This window comes from Ictalurus punctatus, chromosome 23 (genome assembly GCF_001660625.3).
Source record: "Ictalurus punctatus breed USDA103 chromosome 23, Coco_2.0, whole genome shotgun sequence".
Taxonomy (NCBI): Eukaryota; Metazoa; Chordata; class Actinopteri; order Siluriformes; family Ictaluridae; genus Ictalurus; species Ictalurus punctatus.
The window spans coordinates 9,321,683-9,345,000 of NC_030438.2; the positions used below are offsets into that span (position 1 = coordinate 9,321,683).

General features: G+C 40.8%; 2 protein-coding genes and 1 long non-coding RNA gene across 6 annotated transcripts in view; 2 read left to right on the forward strand and 1 right to left on the reverse strand.

Annotated features, from left to right (window-relative positions):
- Window positions 1-9,492, forward strand: part of sh3kbp1 (SH3-domain kinase binding protein 1) — a 48,887-nt gene extending 39,395 nt beyond the window's left edge. The window contains exons 9-18 of one of the 2 annotated variants that reach the window (XM_017453029.3): window positions 3,631-3,732; window positions 4,001-4,049; window positions 5,080-5,151; window positions 5,495-5,654; window positions 6,754-6,812; window positions 6,960-7,063; window positions 7,163-7,312; window positions 7,569-7,732; window positions 8,565-8,628; window positions 8,869-9,492. In XM_017453029.3, the coding sequence (XP_017308518.1) occupies window positions 3,631-3,732; window positions 4,001-4,049; window positions 5,080-5,151; window positions 5,495-5,654; window positions 6,754-6,812; window positions 6,960-7,063; window positions 7,163-7,312; window positions 7,569-7,732; window positions 8,565-8,628; window positions 8,869-8,907 (963 nt within the window). In that variant the 3' untranslated portion in view covers window positions 8,908-9,492. The remainder of the gene's footprint in view (window positions 1-3,630; window positions 3,733-4,000; window positions 4,050-5,079; window positions 5,152-5,494; window positions 5,655-6,753; window positions 6,813-6,959; window positions 7,064-7,162; window positions 7,313-7,568; window positions 7,733-8,564; window positions 8,629-8,868) is intronic. The other variant, XM_047150092.2, reaches the window with a different exon arrangement.
- Window positions 5,223-6,997, reverse strand: LOC128628989 (uncharacterized). The gene is made up of 2 exons (XR_008393290.1): window positions 6,857-6,997; window positions 5,223-5,760 (listed from the first exon to the last, which is right to left on the reverse strand). It is a non-coding gene; the product is annotated as an uncharacterized LOC128628989 (long non-coding RNA).
- A 2,909-nt stretch (window positions 9,493-12,401) lies between the features above and the next one.
- Window positions 12,402-23,318, forward strand: part of map3k15 (mitogen-activated protein kinase kinase kinase 15) — a 29,142-nt gene continuing 18,225 nt past the window's right edge. The window contains exons 1-7 of one of the 3 annotated variants that reach the window (XM_053674768.1): window positions 12,402-12,708; window positions 12,882-13,032; window positions 13,941-14,311; window positions 16,556-16,695; window positions 18,102-18,125; window positions 22,209-22,402; window positions 22,823-22,991. In XM_053674768.1, coding sequence (XP_053530743.1) covers window positions 14,011-14,311; window positions 16,556-16,695; window positions 18,102-18,125; window positions 22,209-22,402; window positions 22,823-22,991 — 828 coding nt within the window. In that variant the 5' untranslated portion in view covers window positions 12,402-12,708; window positions 12,882-13,032; window positions 13,941-14,010. The remainder of the gene's footprint in view (window positions 12,709-12,881; window positions 13,033-13,940; window positions 14,312-16,555; window positions 16,696-18,101; window positions 18,126-22,208; window positions 22,403-22,822; window positions 22,992-23,318) is intronic. The other 2 variants (XM_017453028.3, XM_053674769.1) reach the window with 2 other exon arrangements.

Genomic DNA, 23,318 nt, shown 5'->3' on the forward strand with positions numbered 1-23,318 from the left:
ATCCCACACCATTCTCACTCCTCTTCCTCTTTAAATATGGTTGTCAATCAGTGATGTCATCCTGGAAGGCAGGAGCAAGGCAGGCTAGGGCAGGCTGGAAACTTTGGGAGGGAGTTCAACCTGCACACAGTGTGTAGTGTATAGTGTACAGTGTGTAGTGTATAGTGTGCAGTGTGTAGTGTACGGTGTGTAGTGTATAGTGTGCAGTGTGTAGTGTACAGTGTATAGTGTGCAGTGTGTAGTGTACGGTGTGTAGTGTATAGTGTGCAGTGTGTAGTGTGCAGTGTGTAGTGTATAGTGTACAGTGTGTAGTGTATAGTGTGTAATATATAGTGTGTAATATATAGTGTGTAGTGTATAGTGTGTAATGTATAGTGTGTAGTGTACAGTGTGTAGTGTATAGTGTACAGTGTGTAGTGTACAGTGTGTAGTGTATAGTGTGTAATATATAGTGTGTAGTGTACAGTGTGTAGTGTATAGTGTACAGTGTGTAGTGTACAGTGTGTAGTGTGTAGTGTATAGTGTACAGTGTGTAGTGTACAGTGTGTAGTGTATAGTGTACAGTGTGTAGTGTATAGTGTGTAATATATAGTGTGTAGTGTACAGTGTGTAGTGTATAGTGTACAGTGTGTAGTGTACAGTGTGTAGTGTATAGTGTGTAGTGTATAGTGTGTAGTGTACAGTGTGTAGTGTATAGTGTACAGTGTGTAGTGTACAGTGTGTAGTGTATAGTGTGCAGTGTGTAGTGTACAGTGTGTAGTCTATAGTGTACAGTGTAGTGTATAGTGTGTAGTGTATAGTGTACAGTGTGTAGTGTACAGTGTGTAGTGTATAGTGTGTAATATACAGTGTGTAGTGTGCAGTGTGTAGTGTATAGTGTGCAGTGTGTAGTGTACAGTGTGTAGTGTACAGTGTGTAGTGTATAGTGTACAGTGTATAGTGTATAGTGTGCAGTGTGTAGTGTACAGTGTGTAGTGTATAGTGTGCAGTGTATAGTGTGCAGTGTGTAGTGTACAGTGTGTAGTGTAAAGTGTACAGTGTGTAGTGTACAGTGTGTAGTGTATAGTGTACAGTGTGTAGTGTATAGTGTGTAGTGTATAGTGTACAGTGTGTAGTGTATAGTGTATAATATATAGTGTGTAGTGTATAGTGTACAGTGTGTAGTGTATAGTGTGTAATATATAGTGTGTACAGTGTGTAGTGTATAGTGTATAGTGTGCAGTGTGTAGTGTATAGTGTGTAATATATAGTGTGTAGTGTGTAGTGTACAGTGTGTAGTGTATAGTGTACAGTGTGTAGTGTACAGTGTGTAGTGTATAGTGTACAGTGTGTAGTGTACAGTGTGTAGTGTATAGTGTACAGTGTGTAGTGTATAGTGTGTAATATATAGTGTGTAGTGTACAGTGTGTAGTGTATAGTGTACAGTGTGTAGTGTATAGTGTGTAGTGTATAGTGTGTAGTGTACAGTGTGTAGTGTACAGTGTGCAGTGTGTAGTGTACAGTGTGTAGTGTATAGTGTACAGTGTAGTGTATAGTGTGTAGTGTATAGTGTACAGTGTGTAGTGTACAGTGTGTAGTGTATAGTGTGTAATATACAGTGTGTAGTGTGCAGTGTGTAGTGTATAGTGTGCAGTGTGTAGTGTACAGTGTGTAGTGTATAGTGTGTAGTGTATAGTGTACAGTGTATAGTGTGCAGTGTGTAGTGTACAGTGTGTAGTGTATAGTGTGCAGTGTATAGTGTGCAGTGTGTAGTGTATAGTGTACAGTGTGTAGTGTATAGTGTACAGTGTATAGTGTATAGTGTGCAGTGTGTAGTGTACAGTGTGTAGTGTATAGTGTGCAGTGTATAGTGTGCAGTGTGTAGTGTACAGTGTGTAGTGTACAGTGTGTAGTGTATAGTGTACAGTGTGTAGTGTATAGTGTATAATATATAGTGTGTAGTGTATAGTGTACAGTGTGTAGTGTATAGTGTGTAATATATAGTGTGTAGTGTGTAGTGTACAGTGTGTAGTGTATAGTGTGCAGTGTGTAGTGTATACTGTGTAATATATAGTGTGTAGTGTATAGTGTACAGTGTGTAGTGTACAGTGTATAGTGTACAGTGTGTAGTGTATAGTGTGTAGTGTATAGTGTACAGTGTGTAGTGTGCAGTGTGTAGTGTATAGTGTGTAATATACAGTGTGTAGTGTACAGTGTGTAGTGCATAGTGTGTAGTGTATAGTGTACAGTGTATAGTGTATAGTGTGCAGTGTGTAGTGTACAGTGTGTAGTGTATAGTATGCTGTGTGTAGTGTGCAGTGTGTAGTATATAGTGTACAGTGTGTAGTGTATAGTGTACAGTGTATAGTGTGCAGTGTGTAGTGTACAGTGTGTAGTGTATAGTGTGCAGTGTGTAGTGTACAGTGTGTAGTGTAAAGTGTACAGTGTGTAGTGTATAGTGTGTAGTGTACAGTGTGTAGTGTGCAGTGTGTAGTGTATAGTGTGTAGTGTATAGTGTACAGTGTGTAGTGTATAGTGTGTAGTGTACAGTGTGTAGTGTATAGTGTGTAGTGTGTAGTGTATTGTGTGTAGTGTATAGTGTACAGTGTGTAGTGTGTAGTGTACAGTGTGTAGTGTATAGTGTACAGTGTATAGTGTACAGTGTGTAGTGTGTAGTGTATAGTGTACAGTGTGTAGTGTACAGTGTGTAGTGTATAGTGTGTAGTGTACAGTGTGTAGTGTATAGTGTACAGTGTGTAGTGTACAGTGTGTAGTGTATAGTGTGTAGTGTACAGTGTGTAGTGTATAGTGTACAGTGTGTAGTGTATAGTGTGCAGTGTGTAGTGTCTATAACATCATTAGGATTGTGTCATGTGATATACCCTTGTAGTGAGTGTATGTAGGGAAGAGGAAGGTGTTTATCTCTTCTGCTTTTGTTTTTATTCATTATTTATCATATCATCATTATTCATTTAATTTATTTATTCTGATTTCATTTCATCGTTTTCATGTTTTTTTTAGCTTTGTTTATATTTTATTTTCTTTTATTTTTTTTTATTTTATTACAGTCTGCACTGTCTCTAAAACATTAAAAACGTGATATATATATATATATATATATATATATATATATATATATATATATATATATATATATATATAGGTTATTCTTTGTATTTATTTATTCATTTATTTATTTATAAATAAATAATTCTATTTGGGATTCGACTGAACTGTGAAGACAGGATGATGACGGATGTTAATGTGGTCCCTAAGAAATATACAATCTGGCTACATTTTAGAGATTAAAGGAAGTAAACAAACAAATAAATACACAAATTTGAATGAATCTAAAAGTTTTTCTTTGCTTTAAAAAAAGCCAAGATTCGACCTTATGGGGTTGAGTGAGATTCTAACTCAGAGTAGCTCCTGCTAATATTCCCTCATAACGCTCATTAATACACTCATTAATATTCATGACGTACACATTAATATACAAAATGATGTAAATAATGTCATCGCAGTGCAGGTTTTAAGGACGTCTTCAAGTCCACGCTGTGGCTCTTTCTCGCCATGTCCTTTGCGCCTATGCAAATGTAATCCTCTGATTTGTGTGTGTGTGTGTGTGTGTGTGTGTGTGTGTGTGTGTAGGATTGTGCTGATGCAGGCTGGTGGCTCGGGGAGATGAACGGTAAACAGGGTGTGTTTCCCGACAACTTTGTGAAGCTCTTTGTTCCCGAGGTGGAGAAAGAGGTACGATCTGTTTCTCTCTCGAGACTGCGGCAGACTACAGCTCACAGAGTGGGTCTCAGTCTCTGCTCTGAGTGAGAGCTACACACACACACACACACACACGCCCTGGTGTCCTGGTGCTCCTCTGCCTCCCTATAAAACCCTTTACCTAGTAGACTAGCAGATCCTTTTATGCCCTGATCCTGTGTGTTATGTAAAAGTTTGCACGTGTGTGTGTGTTTGTGTGTGTGTGTGTGTGTGTGGTTTAACGTCATGTGTGTGTTTACAGAGGCCTAAGAAACCGCCTCCTCCTGCAGCACCTACTAAACACATCACAGGTAAAACCTCTCCTCCTTTCTTTATTCGTTCATTTTATTCTTTAATATTTATTTCATTTTATTGTCGTCCGTTTTCTGGATTTATTTTTTTGTCTGTGTTCAGTTGTCGGTCTGCTTTATTTTATAATATACTTATATATTTATTATAGGTTTATATTTTCAGAGAGGAATTAGGATTAGGAGTTAAAGCTGAGTGATGTGACGATAATGTTTTTAAACTTTGCCTAACTTTATTTCATTTATTCTTTTTTTCTGAAACCTTTGGCGAGAATCGTTATTAAACCTCTCAGAGAAATCAGAGAATATCACCTTTCATAATAATGAAAAGAATCATTTTAACTTAGTGTAAATTTAAAAAATGTTTTTTAGCAAAACAAATATTAGTCCTGATAAAATAAAAAATACATTTTAAAAACAGGATAGTTGATAATTCTGTAGATACCAGCAACCAATCATAGCACATCTTGGGGAGAAAATGGATTGTGATTGGATAATAATAATAATAATAATAATAATAACAACAACAATAACAATAATTTCTATTTATATAGCAGATTTCTATCTATTTCTAAGCTCACTGTACAGGTGAAAATGAAGAATAAGTATTACTCTATACTATAATTAAATTTAAATAAATAATCAATATGTCCAGTTCTGTTCTTAGAAACTGTGAGCAACTTTCAGACTTTTTTTTTTAATCACTTACGAAATCTCTTTTATTGTTTATTGTACAATGATTTTTATGGTAATTATTTATATATAAATGACAGCTTCGGTGTGATGAGATTTAATAAAGATGCTTGATTAAACTTTTGACGCTTTAACTGAGAACTATGAGGGTTTTGTTTTGTAGCTCATGGCGCCCTCTTGTGGCTGAAACACATCATCACCTTTATAATACATGAGAGTGAAATTACTCACAATGCACTTTTGAAGGAGCGTGTAGTCCAACACAGAGTGAAATAGTAAAGCAGTGTATGTATGGTGTGTGTGTGTGTGTGTGTGTGTGTGTGTATGTCCTGCCCCTCAGACAAAAAGCCAGAGGTTAAAAAGGTTCCTCCCGAACGGCCCGAGTCTCTTCCACAGCGAGCCGAGGAGAAAGGTAGCACGGCATGCGCGTAAAAAATCTCCATCAGTTCACACTAACCTGGCTCTCCTTACGGTCCTCGGGAGCCTGTTTGTTACGTTCTGGCTGCTATAACACGTGTGTGTGTGCGTCTGTGAACAAGAGAGCGAGAGAGCGAGAGACTGGCCCTAACTCACTAGAGTGTGAGAGTCGTGCTTGCTGGATGAAATAAATCCACACACACTTTTCTGTCCGTTAGAATGCTTTCACAAGCAGAATCTATGACTCTTTTGATGATGATGAGAAGGAGAATGATGATGAGGAGAAGGAGGATGATGAGGATAATGATGAGGATAATGATGATGATGATGATGTCTAGGTGATGAAATCAAGTTGGTCGAGATCCAGAAGCCAGTGCTTCCTGTCTTTCCACCGAAGAAGCCTTTACCCCCGAAGAGCAACAACTCCCTGAACCGACCCGCGTCCCTGCCCCCGAAGCGACCCGAGCGACCAGAGAGACCGGCCGGGCCCAGCACACAGTCAGTTCTGCTCTCACAGATCTTCTCCTTCACCTTCATCTGATTCTTCTCAGGGTTCAGGCTAGGGATGCTTTTCATGCACATGTCTCTGTGAAAGTGGGCGTGGCTTGGCCACATATACAGTATATACTCAGTACTTAGAAGTCTGAGCTGCGAGACTACAGGATGCTTTTATCTAAGAATAATTTGGGAAAGATATTCCTTTGATAGTAACAACTAATTGATAAAATCCATAATAATCAATTATGAAAATCATCAACTTATATATAAATATATAAATGTGTTAATGTAAAGTTTTGTAGTTTTGTAAGTTTTATATAAGTGTTTGTGTTTGTAATTTGGATTTTATTTTAAATAAACAAAACAATGGTACTGAAAGTTTGCCCCCCATCCGATTAATCGATAAAATAATTGGCTGATTAATCAATTATGTAAATTATCGTTAGTTGCAGCCCTAATAGATAGACAGATAGATGTTGAGCTTTTTCCAGCTCTTCATGAAATGTTTAAGTATAGTATAAAGCAGAGACCTTCTCAGTTCTTATACTGTATATAAAACTGATTTTGGGGGCATGGCTATGCTTGTGACATCACTAAATTCTTTCCTCCAATCACGTCTGATATGCAAATTCTTACCGAATGACACCAAATAGCACCAAGTTGTGGAGTTAAATTCGAATCATAACAAATACTCAATATCGAATTCATAATTCGAGAAAGAGAAAACACTACAAATAAAAAAAACGCAGGATGAATGAATATGTATGATTATGCAAATTAGAAACATCACTTTTGTATCTCTAATAGCCTGATATCACTAACAATAACTGAATTAGTTAGAGAGTTAGCTAGCTGCTAGTGAACTAGCTCCCGTGATTTGTCAGAATATAGCGTGATGTTGACGTGTTACCATGGCAACACCTTGTCATGGTAACATGGTCATTGACCTTACCTGAGCTAGCAAGTTTGCGCAGATGGTCTCGAGCTGAAACGTTTCCACGTCATTTATTTAGTGATGTCACAGGTATAGCCACACCCCGAGATATAAGGTTCATACAGATGTAATGAGATAAAGGACTGATAAAATGTGTGTGTGTAGGTGTGACGGTTCTGTTGTAGCTTCAGATCGGATGTCCTCTGACAAATCGGCTGAAATCGGTGAGTGTGAACGTGTGAGGCGTAAAAACACCGGCATCACTTACACATTCATATTGATGTCATGCTCGTGTGATCATGTGACATGTCGAGAGACCGGTTATTCCTGTATGTAATGTGTGTGTGGGTGTGTGTGTGTGTAATATGTAGACGACTTCGACTCCATCGTTTCCTCCACAGAGAAGCTGAGCCACCCCACTGCCTCCAGACCTCGAGTCACAGACCGCCGACCTCGCTCTCAGATCTTCACACCTGTGAGTACACACACACAAACATACACACACACAGATTAAACAGAAAAAAATTCTGTTTTTGTGTGTGTGTGTTTTCTATAATCTCCATGTCTTCCTCAGTCCTCTCTCTCCGGCACTGACCTCCTGGACTTGCAGTCTCCGGAGGACGAGCAGAGAGAGAGAGAGAAAGGGAAGGACGAGCCGGACTCATTACCTCCCAGATCTCTAGACAGCACCAGGAAGATGCCCAAGGCACTTCCCATCATCATAGTAAGCCCCGCCCCCTCCTCCTAGCCACACCCACCTGTCCTCAACCTCACCTTGTCACGTTCCTTTGCATGCATTCCCTGTTCCTACCACAAAGGGGCGACCTTAACCAACACACACACACACACACACACACACACTCACTCACACAGAGACTGAGGCCCTACACACTGATGACGCTCAGAAGATCAGCAGACCAACAAGTGTGTTTGTTTGTGCTACATGATGTTCTAAACCCATGTGGATTTGTTCTCTACAGGCTCCTGAGAAAGCCTCCAAACCCACACCGCCCGCTGCCCTCAGGCCTCACTCACCAAGTGAGGCCAAGATGAAGAGCGAGCAGGGTTCCAACATGCTGGAGGAGCTCAGAACTCAGCTACGAGAGCTGAGGGCCACCGTGGAGCTGATGAAGAGCCAGCACAAGTAGGAATGAAGTGTTGGAGATGTTTAGAGAGAGAGGGGGATAGAGAGAGAGATGGAAGATCAAGTCAGGAGGAAGTTATGTTTGGAGGGATGGAGATATGTAAAAGGATGCAGAGATGTTTCAAAAGAGGAAGAGTATGGAGATGTTTGGGAGGAGTTATGGAGATGTTCATAAGGAGGGATGGAGAAGTTTGGATGGGAGAGCAGGGTGTTTTATACAATTTGAGACATTTGGAAGGAGGGAATCGTGGATGGAAGTAGAGGGGAGACTTCTGGAATGGTGAAGATGTTTAGAATGATGAGGAAGACAATTTGAAGAGAAAAGGAAGATGTATGGAAGTAGGAGAAGAGGGAGATGTTTATAAGCAGGGAAAGAGACAGTTGGAAAGTGGAGGTAGATAGATGGAGATGTTTTGAGGGAAAGGAAAATTTGGAAATAGGTGACATATTCAAATAATAGCTGTTTGGAAGGAGGGATGGAGACATTTGGAGGAGGAAAGAGGCAGTTAAAAAAGAGTTGGAAGATGTTTGGAGTCTTTTTGAGAGATGCGTTTGGAAGGAGGGAGATGTTTGGAAGAGGATGGAGATTATCAGTGGAGAAGCAGACATTTTGGAAGGCAGCAGGATGGCATTTGGAATGAGGGATGGAGAAATTTGTGATGGGGAAGGAGATGTTTAGTAGAAGTGAGGGAGATGTGTGAAATAATGTTTTCTTTATCCCACATTAATTCCATTAGTATTCCTTCAGTCTTCCATCAGTCTTCTTTCAGAATGCTTGCTCCTGACTCGTTTATTCCACTAGATTTGACTAATTTTCTTCTACCTTTCCCAGACAAGAGATGAAACAGCTTGTGAGTGAACTCGACGAGGAGAAAAAGATGCGCTTATCCCTGCAGGTGAGAATCAGTTCGGCCTCCTGTGGAATTATTTTCCCTGTGTGTGTTTCTCTGTATACACAATGTATAATAAAGAACCCACTGAGTGAACTGTAAAGAACCTTTGAGGGATTTGAAAGAAAACCTAAAGCTCTAAAGACCTTCTCACATGGTTCTTCACTCAGTTTAAGAAGAAACGGGACTATTCTGAGGTGGAGAAGATGTGTGTGTGATTTTCTTCCTGCTGTCTGTGTGTTTCAGATGGATGTTGAGAACATTAAGAAGGCTCTGTCCAAATGAACACGCGTGATTCGGAAGTGGTTGAGGTCGGAAGGCAGAAACACGGAAAGCCTGGCAAACGGATTTGTGCCAAAAGAGAAAAAGAACAAAAAAAAACCCCCACGTGAGAACAACAGCATAGAGAAAACAAACGAACGCATCCCTCACTTCCAGATTCTTATTATTTTATTATTTTATTATTTTCCATGGTGTTGAGAAGGAACCCGTCTTCTCCTGGTACTGCGTTCCATCGAGCGACTCGACTCTTTAAGCGGCGTGACGGAGAACCCTGCGCTGCGTTTGCCTTCAGTACGGTTCACTTTAGGTTCTTTTCTTTGCCTTTAACTTCGTGGCCTTTATTTTATTTTCCTGCTCGTTATCCGTGCGCTGTCGCTCGCCCCTCGCCCACGCTGAGGCCTTTTCTATTCTTAATAAAATCATGTCTTTTCTTTCTGTCTTTCGTCAGCGATAAGGAGAAAATGCACATTTTGTTTTCTTGATGCTGTTTCTTCTTTTGAGAAAGTCTTATATAAACTTTTATATTTTAATGTACGGAAAATGCATCTATGTGTGCAAATTTTATTAAAAAAGACTATTCCAAAATAAGCTGCGCCTCAAGTTTCATTCATCTGTCTGTCTGTCTCTCTGTCTATATGTCTGTGACTATTACAATCTCTCTCTCTCGCTCGCTCTCTGTCTGTCTGTCTGTCTGTGTCTATACTATTTCTATTTATCTATATTCGGTCTGTCTGTCTCTATTTATTCTGTCTGTCTATTAATCCATCTCAATCTGTCTATCCCTTTCTAACTGGCTATCTGTCTGTCTCTATATGTTTGTACACCTCTATCTGTCTGTCGATCTGTCTGTCTGTGTGTATCTGTCTCTATTTGTCTGTCTATATGTCTGTCTGTCTCTATCTATGTCCATGTGTCTGTCTCTATGTCTGTCTCTCTCTATTTGTTATGCCTATCTATTGATCTATCTGTCTATATGTCCGTGTGTCTGTCTCTATATGCTGGTCTGCCTATCTGTCTGTCTGTCTCTATCTTTGTCCGTGTGTCTGTCTCTATATGTTGGTCTGCCTATCTGTCTGTCTGTCTCTATCTTTGTCCGTGTGTCTGTCTCTATATGTTGGTCTGCCTATCTGTCTGTCTGTCTCTATCTTTGTCCGTGTGTCTGTCTCTATATGTTGGTCTGCCTATCTGTCTGTCTGTCTCTATTTTCTATCTGTCTATTAATCTATATCTATTTGTCTGTCTGTTTCTATCTATGTCTGTCTGTGTCTGTCTCTATTTCTCTTTGTCTGTCTGTCTGTCTGTGTCTATACTATTTCTATTTATCTGTATTTGTCTATTTCTATTTTTGTCTATCTATTAATCCCTTTCTGACTGGCTATCTGTCTGTTTCTATCTGTCTGTCTGCCTGTTTATCTCAGAATGGTCAGTCTCTTGTCGTTTTGAGAAATGAAGGCTATTCCATGTGAGAAATTGCCAAGGAACTAAAGGAACCTCTTACAAAGGTGTCACAGAACATCACAAACTGCAGAACATCTGACCAGGACAGAAAGAGAAGTGCGAGGCTCCGGTGCTGGAGGAGAAATACATCAGAGTCTCTAGTTTGAGAAGTTCCTCAGCTAGCAGTTTTATTAAATAGTCACCACAAGACACCAAAACAGTGTTATAGAGCGATTAATGTAAGTGTGAGGTGTTTGGATCACGGAGAAGAGGATTTGTGAGGCACAGAAGAACTGAAAAGATGATGGAAGGAGTGTGTGATGCTATCACTAAATTGTTATCCATCCATCCATCTTTTGTACTGCTTATCCTTCAGGGTCACGGGGAACCTGGAGCTTGGGGCACAAGGCGGGGTACACCCTGCACCCTGGACCCAGATGTTTGAACAGTAGATTATATTACACAACACATTAAAGGGCAGATATACAGTAACTGTAAGTACGGGTCATATTATTGGTCGAGGGAATGGACACTGCTGTTATATCACCCTGCCCATAAATCTCACCACACACACACACACACACACACACCACACACACATTTAGTTGAATATTTAACCCCTGACTGCTCTTTATACAATTAGCTGTGTTTAATGTGCTTCCTGCAGATATATGTTTGTGTGTGTGTGTGTGTGTGTGTGTGTGTGTGTGTGTGTGTGTGTGTGTGTTGTGTGTGTGTGTGTGTTCCTACAGAGCATCTGAGGAACAAAGAGATAGAGAAGCTCCAGGAAGGGGAAACATGAGCTCAGAACCTGAGAAACGGAACACTCTAGAACATTCAGGGGTTACCTAATGAAACATGAGCAGTATAAGATCATACACATTAAAAAAATTTAAAACTATCGTATTAATATAAACATCTAAAGTGGAACCTAAGTCAAGTTAACTTTAAAAGTCCCTCTGCATTACAGACTGTTTCTCTCTCCGGGGGTGCCAATAGTTTCTCTCTCTCTCTCTCTCTCTCTCTCTCTCTCTCTCTCTCCATACTATTATTTGACCAGTTCACCTTTAATAGCTATTACACCAAAAAGCTGTAGAATTCATTGACTTGATTAATTTTCAACAAAATACAAACTGCGTTTCATTTAGTTTTTGTCTTATTAACTTGAAGAGACAGAGAGAATAAAGAGAGGTAATAAAGTGAGAGAATTGAGAGAGAGAATGAAGAGAGAGAATAAAGAGAGAATAAAGAGAATAGAGAGAAAATAAAGAGAGAATAAAGAGAATAAAGAGAGAGAAGAAAGAATAAAGAGAATAGAGAAAGAGAATAAAGAGAATAGAGAGAGAATAAAGAGAGTGAATAAAGAGAGAATAAAGAGAGAGAATAAAGAGAGAATAAAAGAATAAAGGGAGTGAATAAAGAAAGAGAATAGAGAGAGAGAATAAAGAGAGAATATAGGGAGTGAATAAGGAAAGAGAATAAAGAGAGTGAATAAAGAGAGAGAATAAAGAGAGAATAAAAGAATAAAGGGAGTGAATAAAGAAAGAGAATAGAGAGAGAGAATAAAGAGAGAAAATAAGAGAGAACAGAGAGAAAATAAGAGAGAATACAGAGAGAGAATACAGAGATAGAATAAAGAGAGAATAAATTGAGGCTGATGAAGGAATAACTGTTTATAACCGCTATAACAAGTGAGTATTTGTTTTGCCGGCTTTAAACAGCATTAAATGTAACTATAAATGGACAAAAAAAGTTGTTGTGGTATAAGAGGAATAAAGCACTTCTGGATAACAGTAACTACGCTTCATCACACAATACCTTGTTTATCTTCTTATAACACACACACACACACACACACACACACACACACACACCGTGTTTAATTAACTTACCTAACCCAGCCCAGATGTCAAGTGTTCCAGAGAAGCCTGAACGAAGGAGGCTGGTTTCTATCGTCTGTGTAAACACACTCAGTCATGTTAGAGGAACAGCAGGAGGAGCCATGGAGAGGATCTTTCACACACACACACACACACACACACACACACACACTTTTTAACACTCGTGTAGCTCGGTGGTGTTGACTCGCAGAGTTTCCACCTCACCATGTTCTCCTCTGCGCTTTCGGAGTCTGCTGAGAACTTTCAAGTCAGATAAGACAGAAATAAACCTCATGACTGACCATGACTGAGCGCGTGTCCAAACTAGCGCTTTATATTTAGCTGCTGGACTTTACACAGTGAGGAGAGTAGAGGGGAAGTGACAGAGAACAGAGGAGTGGGAGAGAGAGAGAGAGAGAGAGAGAGATTTTCACTGGAATACCTGCTTTCAACCCGCGTGCAAACGGATCCACAAGAACAGGTTCGTGTAGGTTCTGCTTTGATTTTAATGCATCTTACATCATACATTATTAACCTTTTGTTAATCTTATGAAACAGTGTGTGTGTGTGTGTGTGTGTGTGTGTGTGTGTGTGTGTGTGTGTGTGTAAATAGTTGCAGCACACTTCCTACTAATTGCACAATTCCTTGGTGTTTTTCAGTAGTTCTTTTTGCAGTGCCACGGACTCCAGAGGATCAGAGACACACTTCAGTGGTCAGTGATGAGAGATGATCTGATGAGGTGTCTGCGCTGCGGGGACACGAGCGCGCGCACCGACCCTCCACCCGCACCCCGCGCTCATTAGAGGCCAGGTAACCACACCTTGAGAGAGAGAGAGAGAGAGAGAGAGAGAGAGAGAGAGAGAGAGATTTACTTCCTCTGGGCTACTCAATGTCGAGATGAATGTTGACGTGCTGGAAGTGTGCATCAGTAGAATATTCTGCAGTACAGGTCTCATTTAGAAATATATTCAAATATGCAAATTATGCAGTGCGTTATTAAGAATGCGCTCATTGGAATGTGTTTCATGTGATTATTAATTTTAAAAAAAAAACCTCGTGCACATATTTTGTCTTTTTTTGTGCAAAAAAATTATAAAATGTATGTGTGTGTATATATATATATATATATATATATATATATATATATATATATATATATATATATAAAACTATTAAGTGAAAAACTAAAACTATAAATACTCCAAAAGACCAAGTGAAGAATTTTTTTGGGATGCACCTCCTGAGAAAAACTCCTTTATGCTTCTGAAAATGCTACTGGAAATAAAAACTAACCTGTCCAAAGTGCATCTATACATAACAATAGTGACAATATGATGCAGTGTGTCATTAAATATGCGCTAATTTGAATATCGTAAAAAAATAATAATAATAAACAAATTCACGCTTCAACATGTGGACAGTTTATCAAGATATTAGGACAATATTTCATATAATTATTTCTATAACGTTATACCGGTCAAGTTTTAGAATTTTTTGATGGATGAAGCACCACGTAAAATTAAAACTACTTAAAATATTTGAAAGGACACATTTACGTGTCTTTACTGTGGATTTGTGCCGATGCAGCTCCTAAAAATCGACTTAGAACCGAATAGTAATGAAGGAAATTTGACTCCTCTAGTGTTCTCTGCATGAACGTTTTTGTGTACTGTAAAGAATTTTAAAAATACATTTTTTGCATGTGCTTTAATTTATAGAGAACCAGGAAACTCACACACACACACACACACACACACACACAAACGGATACAAACTTCTTGCACTGTGATGGAGGCCTCCAGCCAGGTGGCGTCGGAGGCAGGTGGAGATCATGCAGCCAGTGTGGCGATGACAGCGTTGGAGAGAGCAGACGTCCCGAGTCCGTGTCTGGTGTCCAAACAGCGCAGTCTGCGTGCCGTGTACGTGCTGAACGACGGTCTGAAGGCAGTGGCGGCGAACAGCCCTGAGTCCGGAGCGTTACAGTGCCTGCAGCGTGCGTGCGACGCCGAGAGCGCCATCCTCACCACCGTCACGTTCGGCAGGCTGGACTTCGGGGAGACGTCGGTGCTGGACACCTTCTACGACGCAGGTGAGTTTTACATCTGCTTTTTTTTTTCAATCTGCCACGAACGCCTCAAAAAAGGTGCTTTTGACACATCAAATGGATAGGCGTAAAAACGTGTTAAGTAGGTGACAGAAAAGATCACTTTTATCGATCTATTTATGACACATCACAAGCACCATAGTGACTCTCAAGGCATGAAAAACGCTTACTTGTGGCTGTTTGTGGGTGTATTAAAAAGACAGGGAGTATTTTAAGGCATTTGTGACCCTTTCTGCGTTCCATATTGATTTAACCGCCACTTTAAACACGAAGCCTTGGGGAAGCTGATTGTTGGTCGTGGTATGTGAGCGTACCTGCCCCGACCTGCACCTGTACAGTCTGGTGGAACCGAAATCACACTTCCATGGAAGCTCTCACACATCACAGGACAATTTTGAACACACCCACATGTGTAAATCATGTCTCCTAATAACCACTGATCAGTGCTGCAGACCCTCTACAGGGAAAAGGAACTATAACGAAGTATAAAAAAAACCCAAAAAAACACCTCACTGCAATAGACGCATTTGCATATTCATGGAGTCATAGTGATCGTTTTCATATGGAAAGATTTTCTGAGCTTGATCAGAATAGAACATTATGGAGTATGACATATTTATTATAGAAAGAAGTCATCTCTAGTCTATAACTATTTATGTATTTATAAAATCGTTTCTATAAAGAATGCAGAAGACACGATGAAGTAGTGGTGGTGGTGAGTGTCCCTCATGGGGAAAGGTGAGCAGGGATTAGTCGATGGATTAACCTGCTCTCTCTGCGGATGTGATGTGAGCTAGAGTGCCAAATCGAGTGCACGACAGTCGCTAACGTTTGCTCGTAGAGCCACTCGCTTTCTCACTCGAAAAGTTCTCGCGAGAACGTCTCGAAAGTTTGCAGCTCTGCACCTTCTTCTCCCTGAGGGCAATGTGCACTGTGTGCATTACGTTTCTTTCTTCTTCCAGCTGTGTGTGTAACTTTCTTTTGAATTTCATGATTATGATCAGTCATAACTGTTATCATGACGTTCTCCAAAAACAAAAAAAACCTCCACTTTCCTCGGAAAGTGCCTGGAATGCTTTCTGAATTCACCCTAATTGCGTCAGGTCTTCTAATGTCTCCGAACCTTCTTCCTTCAAGTGGCTCTTTCAGACACGTGACTGTGGAATTGTGTGGCGTTTTAAAGCAGAGAAAACACTAGCATGTGCGTCTAGATTTTGTTCGGAGTACACGGTGTATTTAGGAGTCACATCTGTGGAGGTTTTTGGTCACTTTTTTGCTCGACGAGCTCCGTTTCAGTTCTGGAGACCGAGCGTTCTACAGTTTTAAGCGTTCCTGCTCTAACGCAGCTCATCCGGTTCATCCAGGACCAGATACGTCAGCTAATCAGCTGGATTTTGTCTGAACGCTCGATAAATCTTCATGTAAAATTTATTTCCAGCTAATCAGGTCCTTCAGAAGCATCTGATGAGCAGATATCAGAGCGAGTTCTGTTGAAGATAACCTGTGCATGGTGGCAGAGTTTGTAAAATGAGGTTGTCTTGGTACCTCCACACTAGCTTGAAAAAAAAGTTATTCATGAGATCCTCTTGTAATATCAGTGCAGATCAACGCAAGTGTGAGATTTCTTTAAAGAGAGCTGAGGAATTTGTCTTTTAACTGATTACTTGATTTACTTACAGTAGAAATATCTTCATCTGTTTGTGCTGAATTATTATTATTATTATTATTATTATTATTATTATTATTATTCTTGCTGAGGGAAACATCTCAGTGCCACAGGAAGTGTGTGTGGTTCTGTTACTGAGATCTTTGGTTTACTAGGATGAGTCTCGTTGTCTGTGTGTGGTTAACGTCGCTGGTTAACGTCGCTGTCATGTTGATTGCAGACCCACAGCTAATTACGTGTTAGGGACTTATGATGCCTGATTAATGCTTTACAGATGTGGGGCGTGCTGACATATTGGTCGGTTTGTGGATAAACGTTTTTGTTTTCGTGACGCACTCTGAAAAAGCTTTAACGCTGTGATGCAGTTCACTTGCTCTTCTATTTGACCCGAAACGTAACTGGAAACGAGATGGAGAAATACCTGTGTAAATAAGTGTGTGTAAAATGTATAGAACTGCATGGACTAATAGTGTTGTGTGTCTGTTTCAAATCACACACACACACACACACACACACACACACACACACACACACACACACACACACACACTCTGTGTTTACAGACATTGCGGTGGTGGATATGAGTGATGTGTTCCGGCAGCCGTCTCTCTTTTATCATCTTGGAGTTCGCGAGAGCTTTGACATGGCCAACAACGTCATTCTGTACCACGACACCGACCCTGACACGGCGCAGTCTCTGAAGGTGAACACACACACACACACACACACACGCACACTCAATACAACACCATTTTAGGGCCACTGTTTAAAAAAATGTAAATAAATGAATATAATATACAAGATTCCGAGATTGACATCGTAATATTTTGAGAAAAAGTCATAATATCTGATAATACAAGAAAAAAACAATATTGCAATATTTCTAGAATAAAGTCATAATACTAAACCAAAACGCTAAACACACACTGTAATGTTCATGTGATGAGGATTTGGTGAAGTTATACTTATATATATATATATATATATATAAAATTTGTTTTATAAGTAAAGACATACTTCATCTTCTGCTGCATCAGCACCATATTATTATTATTATTATTATTATTATTAATTTTAGAACTTTGAAGTGAAGGAATTGTTTGATTGATTTAGAAGAAAGAAGCACGGGAATGTGGAGGAAATGAGAGAGAGAATAAAGAGAGAATAAAGAGAGAATAAAGAGAGAATAGAGAGAGAATAAAGAGAGAGAATAAAGAGAGAATAAAAGAGAGAGAATAAAGAGAGAGAATAAAGAGAGAATAAAAGAGAGAGAATAAAGAGAGAATAAATGGTGGTTAAGGGATGGTGAGGAAACGAGTGTTTATAGTTGCTATAACATAATGAACACAGGAACTAACTTGTTTCGTGGAAGTTCCGCAATGGATAAAAAGTATGCTGTGTCATTCTTTAATAAATAAAAAGTTGTGATGGAGGAGGAATAAACCACATGCAGGTTGTGCAGTTATAGGAAAAGATTGTTTTTTTCCCTATAACACCATGCACCATGCTTTATTCCGTACATATTTAAGCTTTACATGTGTGTCTGTGTACAGTATGTGCAAATGTACAGTCAAGGAATAGCAAATACAAATCTCAACATGGTTACGTTTCAACTGTGTACAGATAAGCGGTGTTTGAGTGATTCGCGCCCCCTAGCGCCCAACACTGTGTTTAACGCTCATCACACTTACCAGTTTCCTCTAGATCATTTCATGAAATACAGATTATTGTTGAGTATTTGTCTAGACGAGAATTGTCTGGTTGTATCATCGCTACGTCAGTATCTAGAGTTGGCTCGGGTTTGTAGCGCGTGTGAGGAAGTCTCGCTGTAGCTCATTGCACACATTCCTGACATCTCACTGAACCCTGGACGCTATTTCCAGCTTGCGGAAGTGTTTCTCTCTGCTCGTGATCAGGGATCTGCTCCTGCTAAAGAATGGTTCATACAAAAATAAAAAAAAACATTCAAGCCTTTGTTCACTGCTTTGTCCCTGTGAGGGCGTGGAGTTAACCTGAGATCAGAAGGTGCACAAAAACATCTGCAAACATCTGTAATTCATGATGGGTGATGACTAATTCATTTCTTTCTTCTTTTTCTTGTTCTTGAAGGATATGGTGGCCCAGAAAAACACAGTAAGTATCAAATCGTAGCAGATTTCCATCATGTTTCTTCCAATTCTACATCTTTATCCTTATTAAAAATGCCAAGATCTATGAATATACATAAATATGCAAATTAGCAAACACCACCATGACCTCCTGCCTCTCCTAATAGCTCACATTAGCTAGCTTAACTAGCGGGTTAGCCAGCTGCTAGTAAACTAGTGTGACTTCAGCTTCAGAGTTTTGATTTATATAGTGATATTACATAGAGCTTGTGTAGTGACATCACAACATGAGATTATGCATAGCCACGCCCCAAATCACTTTTTTTTTTTAGAAAAATGCTGAAATAGAAAATGAATCCAAATATAACTTTTAATCCCTAAACGCAAATGATCAGAATCAGCGTCCATGACAAGGGTAAATGTTTAAAATTGTGTTTTTTTAATTCAAGGCAAATATAATTTACATACATTTTAATGATACAATGTGACAGGGGATCTGTTTCGCTGTGTTATTGAGCCTTGTGGCTATTTCTGGAGCTTTGTTGTCACATCCTGTATACTTTGCTTTATTTATAGCTGCATGAAAATAACCTCCAAGGCTGAACGTCCATGTGAACTACACACACACACACACACACACACACACACACACACAGTCTGAGCTGATTCCTCTTTCCTTCTTAGAACTTATAGATAAACTCTACCTGGAGTTCAGAGGAATGTGTACAGTAATATAGTGTTTACGGCTGAGTTATGGATTCTGATTGGTCAGAGGGCATTGATTAGTTTTCTATAACAGCAGCTCTGACAATGGTGCAGGTTTATATTAATGCGCTCGCTCTGATCCGTTATCGTTTCTATGGTGACAACTCGTTGAATGGTACAGCGGATGTGTTTTTATGGTGGTTTTCTGTAAGGAGAAGTTTATGTAAGGAAGGAGTCTCCAGTGTCAGCGTGTGAGGCTGTAACTCCAGGAGAGAGGCGTCTGGGGTGTCGCTGCGCTCCTCTCGGGGTCTTTCCCTCACCATGCTGAGTGTGAAACAGAAGCAGATCTGTTCAGGCTGGAGGTCTGGTGGATTAGAGGACATCTTTAAATAGCGCTGCTATTTCCAGCTGCTGTGTACAGAACTCGACCTTGAGACAGAACTGAAGTTTAAATCTCTCAAACATCTTCATTCAGCAGAATTCACTCGATTTCTCAGTTCAGTTTACTTCTAGAGCACATTTAAAAACAGAAACTGACCAAACATTTTTATTTGTAGTGTAATATTTGTTATTTGATTTTTGTTTTATATTTCTATTATATATATATTTCATGATTCATTTGGGAAGGGAAATGTAACATAATTTAAAGTAACACTGACTTATCTCACCGCTGCACCTGTCTCAACTGTCTCACCTGCTTCACCTGTCTCACCTGTTTCACCTGTGTTTAACTATGAGCAGGTTTAACTATGTACCTGTCTCACCGTGTCCCTGTCTTACTGTGTACCTGTCTCACCATGTACCTTTCTCACTGTGTACCTGTCTCACTGTGTACCTGTCTCACCTGTGTACCTGTCTCACTGTGTACCTGTCTCACCTGTGTGCCTGTCCCGCTGTGTACTTGTCTCACTGTGTACCTGTCTCACCTGTGTACCTGTCTCACTGTGTACCTGTCTCACTGTGTTCTTGTCTCACCTGTGTACCTGTCTCACTGTGTTCTTGTCTCACCTGTGTACCTGTCTCACTGTGTTCTTGTCTCACCTGTGTACCTGTCTCACTGTGTTCTTGTCTCACCTGTGTACCTGTCTCACTGTGTTCCTGTCTCACCTGTGTGCCTGTCCCGCTGTGTACTTGTCTCACTGTGTACCTGTCTCACCTGTGTACCTGTCTCACTGTGTACCTGTCTCACTGTGTTCTTGTCTCACCTGTGTACCTGTCTCACTGTGTTCTTGTCTCACCTGTGTACCTGTCTCACTGTGTTCCTGTCTCACTGTGTACCTGTCTCACTGTGTTCTTGTCTCACCTGTGTACCTGTCTCACTGTGTTCTTGTCTCACCTGTGTACCTGTCTCACTGTGTTCTTGTCTCACCTGTGTACCTGTCTCACTGTGTACCTGTCTCACTGTGTTCTTGTCTCACCTGTGTACCTGTCTCACTGTGTACTTGTCTCACCTGTGTTCCTGTCTCACCTGTGTTCCTGTCTCACTGTGTTCTTGTCTCACCTGTGTACCTGTCTCACTGTGTTCTTGTCTCACCTGTGTACCTGTCTCACTGTGTACTTGTCTCACCTGTGTTCCTGTCTCACCTGTGTTCCTGTCTCACCTGTGTTCCTGTCTCACTGTGTGCCTGTCTCACCCGTGTGCCTGTCCCACTTTATACCTGTCTCACCTATGTACTTGTCTCACTGTGTTCCTGTCTCACCTGTGTACCTGTCCCGCTGTGTACTTGTCTCACTGTGTACCTGTCTCACTGTGTACCTGTCTCACTGTGTTCTTGTCTCACCTGTGTACCTGTCTCACTGTGTACTTGTCTCACCTGTGTACCTGTCTCACTGTGTACTTGTCTCACCTGTGTTCCTGTCTCACCTGTGTGCCTGTCCCGCTGTGTACCTGTCTCACTGTGTACCTGTCTCACCTATGTACTTGTCTCACTGTGTACCTGTCTCACCTGTGTACCTGTCTCACTGTGTACCTGTCTCACTGTGTTCTTGTCTCACCTGTGTACCTGTCTCACTGTGTTCTTGTCTCACCTGTGTACCTGTCTCACTGTGTACTTGTCTCACCTGTGTACCTGTCTCACTGTGTACTTGTCTCACCTGTGTTCCTGTCTCACCTGTGTTCCTGTCTCACTGTGTGCCTGTCTCACCCGTGTGCCTGTCCCACTTTATACCTGTCTCACCTATGTACTTGTCTCACTGTGTTCCTGTCTCACCTGTGTGCCTGTCCCGCTGTGTACTTGTCTCACTGTGTACCTGTCTCACTGTGTACCTGTCTCACTGTGTTCTTGTCTCACCTGTGTACCTGTCTCACTGTGTACTTGTCTCACCTGTGTACCTGTCTCACTGTGTACTTGTCTGACCTGTGTTCCTGTCTCACCTGTGTGCCTGTCCCGCTGTGTACCTGTCTCACCTATGTACTTGTCTCACTGTGTACCTGTCTCACCTGTGTACCTGTCTCACTGTGTACCTGTCTCACTGTGTTCTTGTCTCACCTGTGTTCCTGTCTCACTGTGTTCTTGTCTCACCTGTGTTCCTGTCTCACCTGTGTACCTGTCTCACTGTGTCCTTGTCTCGCTGTGTACCTGTCTCACTGTGTCCTTGTCTCGCTGTGTACCTGTCTCACTGTGTCCTTGTCTCGCTGTGTACCTGTCTCACTGTGTACGCGTGTCTGTGACTTGTGTGTATTTTCTCACTGATTGACTCCTTCACCTCGTTCTTATTCTTCACGCTGTACTGTATCTGTTTCCTTTCTCCGTGTCTCGGGTTTTTTTCTCTTTACATGTCCTTATATTCTCAATCCTTGTATATCTCATTTATCCTGTCTTTCTCCTTCTCTTTTTCTCTTTTTCTGTCTCTCGTTCCTCTCCCACTCGTGTGTATTATCTGGAGTAGGCTTCACGGCCCGTTACTCTGGGCTTCCCCTGGGTGCAGTTACCTCCTGAGTACCGAGGCTCGGGTCTGAGGAATAAAGTATGTAGTGAGGCAGTGAGTGAGTGTGTTACTGTCAGAGACACAGGAAATCATTCTGCACCTGAAATCCTGAAAATGCTAACATGGCTAACTGTGTTTAGGGGGAGTAATTATAAGGATCGTCACGAAAACTGTCACCATAAAATTTAAAAATACAATTCAGCTGACGAATTATTTTTGTGTCACTTCCATAAAAGAGGAATAACGGTAGTATAATAATTAACACACGGAGATTTATTAGCACTAATTGTGTAAAAAAAAAAAGATCATTGTTTGTCTTTTCATTTGTCATATTTGCGTAATGTTAACTAGCCCCTCCCACTTTCTATTCCTTTACCATGTTTGGATGAACTTTAACCTTAACTATTATCTTTCCTACAAAAATGTCTCCCGGTTTTGTTTTTGGAGCTCACTAGTCTGTCCTGCGCTCCTCCAGGCCTCCAGTGGGAATTATTACTTCATCCCGTACGTGATGACGCCTAACAACGAGTACATCTGCTGTGAGAACGTGGCCCAACGCCGGGCGTCTGAGTACATGCAGCCCAGCTGGGACAACCTGCTTGGACCTCTGTGTGTGCCTCTGGTGGACCGATTCGCCAGCCTGCTCAAAGACATCCACGTCACGTCCTGGTACAGATACTAACCCTAACCCTACATATTCAGCTCATCGCCCTCTCACCTCGCTGTTTGGATCAGAAACACCAATTTTAATCTAATTTAATTACAGAGATCAGATAAAAATAGAGGTTTTAGATCAGTAGTATACAGCATTCACAGTTTCCCCCGAGTCTTGTGAAGCTCTTGTGAAGCTCTTGTGAAGCTGTGTTCATATGCGAGTCAGATTTCAGCTCTGGAGTATCCGTGTTATCTCAGTCATGCACACACACTCTGTCACTGGGAAACGGGACACACACTCCCTGTTCTTATCACTGATTATCACCCCGACAGGAAAAGTCTGTAGAAGCTCAGAGGAACATCATGTTCTGAATAAAATAAAGAGCAGCCTGTCATCCTGTTTATTTTTAATTTTCTTTTTTCTTTTTTTTAAAGCGCTTCTTTCAAAGACACGCTGCTGAATGACATCCGAAAAGCTCGAGATAAGTATCAGGGTGAGGAACTGGCCAAGGAACTGTCTCGAATCAAACTGCGCATAGACAACACGGAGGTTCTGACGCAGGACATCGTCATGAATCTGCTCTTCTCCTACAGAGACATACAGGTATGTCATATTAACATGTTATTAACACACAACAACAATAAACACTGAAAACCTTTAAGCTCATTAAAAATCATCAGAATCTCTGAATATGAATGAATATGCAAATAAGAAACCTCCCGATATCCTCCTCCCCGCCCTGCTGACTGGCTGCTTCACAAGCTTTATGTCTCACCTGTGTACCTGTCTCACCTACATTCCTATCTCAAATGTGTACCTGTCTCAACTGTGTACCTGTCTCACTGAAATTCCTGTCTCACATGTGTACCTGTCTTACCTACAACCCTGTCTCACCTGTGTATCCATCCCACCTGCATACCTGTGTACTTG